Source organism: Oryza sativa, chromosome 6 (genome assembly GCF_034140825.1).
Source record: "Oryza sativa Japonica Group chromosome 6, ASM3414082v1".
Lineage (NCBI taxonomy): Eukaryota > Viridiplantae > Streptophyta > Magnoliopsida > Poales > Poaceae > Oryza > Oryza sativa.
This window is the reverse complement of record NC_089040.1, coordinates 10642571-10648547: the sequence shown is the minus strand read 5'-3', so window position 1 is coordinate 10648547 and position 5977 is coordinate 10642571. Positions and strand designations below refer to the sequence as shown.

General features: G+C 48.7%; 1 protein-coding gene and 1 long non-coding RNA gene across 4 annotated transcripts; one reads left to right on the top strand and one right to left on the bottom strand.

Moving 5' to 3' along the window:
* Positions 1–311: 311 nt before the first annotated feature.
* LOC4340783 (leucine-rich repeat receptor-like serine/threonine/tyrosine-protein kinase SOBIR1) lies at positions 312–2216 on the top strand. The gene has a single exon (XM_015785477.2). It carries the CDS (start codon positions 339–341, stop codon positions 1866–1868), a length of 1530 nt encoding a protein of 509 aa, XP_015640963.1. The 5' UTR covers positions 312–338; the 3' UTR covers positions 1869–2216.
* A 725-nt stretch (positions 2217–2941) lies between these two features.
* On the bottom strand, positions 2942–5414 carry LOC136356817 (uncharacterized). Of its 3 annotated transcripts, none has more exons than XR_010741830.1 (6): positions 5180–5414; positions 4765–4926; positions 4457–4515; positions 4157–4290; positions 3316–3543; positions 2942–3221 (listed from the first exon to the last, which is right to left on the bottom strand). It is a non-coding gene; the product is annotated as an uncharacterized lncRNA (long non-coding RNA). The 3 variants fall into 3 exon arrangements; XR_010741828.1 differs by having other exon boundaries at positions 3316–3557; positions 5180–5413; XR_010741829.1 differs by lacking the exons at positions 4765–4926; positions 5180–5414 and having other exon boundaries at positions 4457–4596.
* Between the last annotated feature and the right edge of the window lie 563 nt (positions 5415–5977).

Here is a 5977-nt window from a genome sequence, read left to right as displayed (position 1 = left end):
ACTCGCTCACATCGCTTTCCATTTCCAGTCATCCGTCCGAGTCGTTGATGCAGTCCTCTCCGGGGGCATTGCGGTAAATTCCCCACTCGCACCGGCCGTCCTGCTCGGTTCACGACTCGCCTCAAGTCAACGGTCGTCTCCCCGCCCCAATCAGACCCGCCAGGTCGTCCAGGTCCACCACACATGTCGCTATCAGCCCTAATCTGAACCGTCCATCCACCCCACGAACGCATCGCGTCCGTCCATCCGTTCCACGCGGCAACCCCTCAGAGCCATTGTTAAATAGCTAGCGCTAAGCTCGGTTCCACCCTACCTCTCACACTGGACTAGAGACAGCAATGGCGTTCGCGGCGACCAAGCCGAGCAAGTCTCCCCTTCTCATCCTCCTCGTCTCCGGCGTCGCGTTCCTGCTCCTCGCCTCCGCCGCCGAGTGCTACGGCGGCGGCCGCCACGATGTGACGCGGTCGGCCGTGGCGCGGCGCTCCGGCGTCGGGAGCCGGCGGCAGTACGTGCGCCACCGCCTGACCGGCGGCGCCGTGGACGTTCCGCACAGGTACATGCTCGCCGAGAAGGGCAGCAACTCGACTCGCGCTAACCACACCTCGCCGGCGGCGTCGAACTCGACGCCGTCAGCGACGACGACGGAGGCGCCGGCGGCGGGGAAGCACCACCGCAGCCACAAGCACCGGGTGCGGAACTGGATCATCGGGTTCGTGGTCGGGTCCCTCGCCGGCGTCGTCTCCGGGCTGGCGATGTCGGTGCTGTTCCGGATGGCGCTCAACTGCGTTCGGGGGGGGTACCGGAGCAAGTCCGACACGGTGATCTTCATCCCGAAGCTGATCAAGAGCAAGGAGCACCTGGCGTTCCTGGAGAAGGACCAGGACGGGCTGGCGTCGCTCGCCGTGATCGGGCGCGGCGGCTGCGGCGAGGTGTACAAGGCGCAGCTCCCGCCGGAGCGGGAAGGCGACGCGCCGCGGTTCATCGCCATCAAGAAGATCAAGAAGCGCTCCGGCGACGGCTCCGGCGGCCAGAACAACAACCTGAGCGACGAGGAGAGCCGGCAGCTTGACAAGTGGACGCGGCAGATCCAGTCGGAGATCCGCACCGTGGGCCACATCCGCCACCGCAACCTCCTCCCGCTCGCCGCCCACGTCCCGCGCCCCGACTGCCACTACCTCGTCTACGAGTTCATGAAGAACGGCAGCCTCCACAACGCGCTCAAGGCCACCACCACCGACACCACGACGAACGACTACAACGACAACAACAGCGGCGAGCATCCGCCGCCGTCGCCGGCGCTGCCGTGGCCGGCGCGGCTGCGGATCGCGGTGGGGATCGCGGCGGGGCTGGAGTACCTGCACGTGTCGCAGCGGCCGCAGATCATCCACCGCGACCTGAAGCCGGCGAACATCCTCCTGGACGACGACATGGAGGCGCGGATCGCCGACTTCGGCCTCGCCAAGGCGATGCCCGACGCGCACACCCACATGACGACCTCGAACGTGGCCGGGACGCTGGGGTACATCGCGCCGGAGTACCACCAGACTCTCAAGTTCACGGCCAAGTGCGACGTGTACAGCTTCGGCGTCATCCTGGCGGTGCTGGGCACCGGGAAGGAGCCGACGGACAAGTTCTTCGCGCAGCAGGTGGTGGACGACGTCGGGATCGTGCGGTGGCTGCGGCGGGTGATGCAGGAAGGGGACCCCGCCGCGCAGGCCGGGGTCATCGACGCCGCCATCGCCGGCGCGGGCCACGACGAGCAGATCCTCCTCGTCCTCCGCATCGCCGTGTTCTGCACCGCCGACGACCCCAAGGACCGCCCCACCGCCAAGGACGTCCGCTGCATGCTCTCCCAGATCAAGAACTAGCAAGCAAATTGCTCGTGCTTCGCGTGCGCGAGGCGTCGTGAATTCTGCCGTGTTAGGCAGCAAGCGTGTCCACGGATTCCTCAGTGTGGAATACTGGTAGTGCTTAGTGCTGGACTTGTTGGGTCGTCGTCGATCAGGTCAAAGGTGGGTGGGGCCCAGTTGATAGGGACCGTGGCACAATTATTTATAGCGGGAAAGGGAAGTCAGTGAACGACGCTGTGCTTGCCGTGTTTACACAAGTGCTGCGCTTGTTAATTAAGTGAACAGTATATACACAGGAGGATTAGACTAATGAATGTGTTTGGTAGGTTAATTTATGAATGGATGGTGTGTTGACGGTTCTTAATATGATTATCTTGACTTATTCCAAAGATGCCTCTGCTTTGTGAGAAGAATCATCGAATCATCGCTCAAATCATCAAATGCCATGAGTTAAGGGGACAGTAGTAATCGTGTACGTGCAATGCACGTTTCCCACAATACATAAACGTCCTCAAAGTTTAATGCATTGATTTTCCAACAATATGCATATCACACCGCACATACAAAGTACTGAAAGTATAAAAAAGAATAAAGTGCAACTTGTAGGGTTGTGTCATCTAGGTCCCTAAACTCTTAAAATGCAGATCCAGGTCCCAGATGCTGTCAAAGTGTATCATCTGGTCCCAAATCGACATAGCCCTTCTTGGATCCTATGTGGCGATGATGTGTCATGCCACATAGACGTGATGTGTCCTTTTCTTTATTTTCCTTCTTTTCTTTTTCTTCTTTTTCGTTTTCTTTTCCGTTTTCTTCTCATTCTTCTTTTTGTCCTTTCTTCTGCTTAGGTCACAGATAAAGGAGAAGAAAGGAAAAAAAAGAGAAGGAGAAGAAAAAAGAAATATTTTTAAATGGGTCCTATTTGTTAGTCAAAATAATGCCACGTCATGTCCGTGTGGCATGCCACATCAACGTCACGTAGGATCCTGAAGGGGTTATGGCAATTTGGGACTTAGATAATATACTATAACAAGTTATGAGACTTGGATATGCATTTTGAGAGTTTAGGGACCTAGATGACACACCCCTACAAGTTTAAGGATCGCCCGTGCACTTTACTCTATAAAAAATGTCTCAAAATAGTACTTCAGTATATAACATTTACATGATCAACACCAAGTGCTCAAAATAGTACTTCAGTATATAACATTTACATAATCAACAGCAAGTGTATATCTTCTATCGTGTGACCAGTAGAAGTTTATATGGTATGCAAACCATAGAGGTTTATATCTCAGTTACTTTTAAGACATTGTCTCATAATAGTACTCCAGCCAATTGTTATCGGAATAGTGCTCGACGTCGTTGTCTTAACTGAAGTGCAAAAAAAAGGAGATGTCGTGTGTGAACATGCTGGAAACATCTTAAAAATTGAAATGACAACTATGCATTTCTGGTATGGACTTACGGGGTATCCCATGAGCATGTCCATCATCCTAGCAGTTGGGCACTGGAAGGGATTTCACACTGCACATGTGCATCATCCTAGCAGTTACTGCCAAAAAATACTGCTCAATCTCGGCTTCTAGCTAACTTCCCAGCCATCCGAGGGTGACACATTGTAATGCTGGTTTAAATTGATTTATGAAATCTGACTTCAACAGAAATACGGCAAAAAAAAAGCCACGTCCTGTTTCTGGAAAAAAAAAACTGAAGTATGTGTTGGAAGTAATGTGTGGATCAGTTGATTTTGTTGAAGGAATAACAATATTGGAAAAATACGGAGCACGATAAAACTTCAGATAGAAAACATGATAGAGAAAAAGGATCGCATTACATTGGCTGGCAAATGGAAAGGTTTATGGAAGACAGTAATATGTGAGTATAAAGCTAGCTGGATCTATACCGCAGCTAGGTTAGTAAAGAAAGCCATGGCTGCATACATATAGAAACAAGTAAAAAAGTGGTAGCCATTACTTCATTCCTACATGTAAATGTAAAATATGATGGCAGAAAATAAAACCAATAAACTGCAGAAGTGAAATGAACAGTCCAGTTTAAGAACCTTGGTGTAAGCTTTAAAAAGGGCACATGATTCCCATCAGGGAAGAAATATATTGCCAAATTTGAACTAAAAAGTAAATAAAAATCATTAAAGGTGGTCCAGATAGTATTATTTGCACCCAGTAATCCTAGTTATCAGCAGGTGGGCTATTGCAAATGAGTTAAAGAACTGAAATTAAATTAATGGCACTTAAGTTATATATTATATAAATATATTCACCGTAGGACTCTCATACAGTATTTACCTTAAGAAAACAGAAGATCAATGCTTTGTCCAGTGCAAAGCATCTCTTGCCAATACATTTTTTTTGTGTGTGGCTCCCTTGTCCTCTTCAAGGGTATGGCCAGATTCCAGCTAATTAAAGTACAAAGTTTTATCCTAGAGGAAAGCCAAACAATCATATGAGCAGCTGAAATTATGTTACAGGAATTATGCAATCTAATATGCAGTCTATATTAATTTAATATATGCTCCTAGGGTATCAAAGAGCAGATTGATCAGATCTGTGACATACAAAGCCATAGAGACATGGACTGTGACATACCTATCAAACTCTCCAAAGAATGAGGATGGGAATCATGTCACTCCTCTGTGCTCTCCATCCTGCAAAAGTTTCATGAACTGGAACATGATATATTTGATTTCTATCCATGATAAATGGCATCAATCCAAGTAATATCACACTACTTTGGCACAATTTAATTTAACGAATTTTAAAACTATAAATTGGAAGTGTAGCTAGTGTAGCAGCCATAAAGGCACATTCGCTGTATGATGCAGGAATTCCCTGACTGCCACAATCAGCACAGGTTTGAAAGTTGTTAATGTCACAAGTAGATGCTTGAAATACACCTCGCTAGCCAACCAGACCAGTGGCCCAGGCATGCAGCTTCCTTGGAGATGGAGTAGGCAGGGGGCAGAGTCTTGGGTGGCTAAGCAAGCCTGAATTTTCCGCTCTTACAGAGTACACGTATTTTCCCTGAGGACATAAGGGAACCTACAATAGCTTCAGACCTGTACCATAACACAACCAGGGGAGGAGATTAAATGCAAGAACATCGTCAAATCTACAATATTTACCAGTTTGATTATAACTTTTTCTGCAAATCTACAAACAAATGGTTGGGGTTACAGTACTCGGAATCATCCATACGAATCGAATTCCTAACCGTCAGATTTGCACTATGATCCAATCCCTAACCCTCGGATTTGCACCATTCACTACAAATTAAATTCACCAAAATGAAGGGGAGCGTGCAATACTTACATCGATGGGTTGGGATATGGTCGGCGGACTGGACGACAGCGACCTAGTAGGGCACCTTCACTGCACGGGGGAGGATCCACACTCCGTCGCGGCGGGGGCATGCGAGGGGTCGTAGGAAAGCGCAGCGGCTGCCGTAGGGACTCGCGGGAGCCACGTAGGTGTCATCGCGCGAGGGCACACGTGGGGATAGCGCGGCGGCGGGCATCGGGGGCGAGGTCCGCGAGGATAGCGCTAGAGCTGGCGACGGCATTGTGATGGATGGGATCGGATGAATAGGTGATACTCGGATGGACGGTACGGATAAGTAGATATGCAAATGGACGCTAGGGATTGATCCAGGTGATTTGGCTGGTAGAATTGGAGGAGGCTAATTTCTCCTTTTTATATTAGTATAGACTAGAAAAAATATCCATGCGTTACAATGGATGAAGTCTATTTTAATCTTATTATTGTTATATGGTTTAGTTAAAATAAAATTCACTGTAAGAGTTCACTTTATATATTTTTAGAAAATCATGCGCTGTATTTAGGAGTTCGGTCATCTCAAGTTAGCATGCGAGTTTTTTTAAACAAATTTTTTATATGATTCCTTCTATATTATCAAAAGTGAACGATCTTAAAAACCGAATCAAATACGGTTGTGTATTTCCAAAAGCAAACAAACTTAAAAACCGACATATACACGGATGACGTACCAAAATACCGGCAAAACATCTTCAATTTTTATAATAGTGGAGATATAGAGATGTGTTAGGGCATTGGGGGCGAGTCCATGGGGTAATCGGATGTGCTCGTATA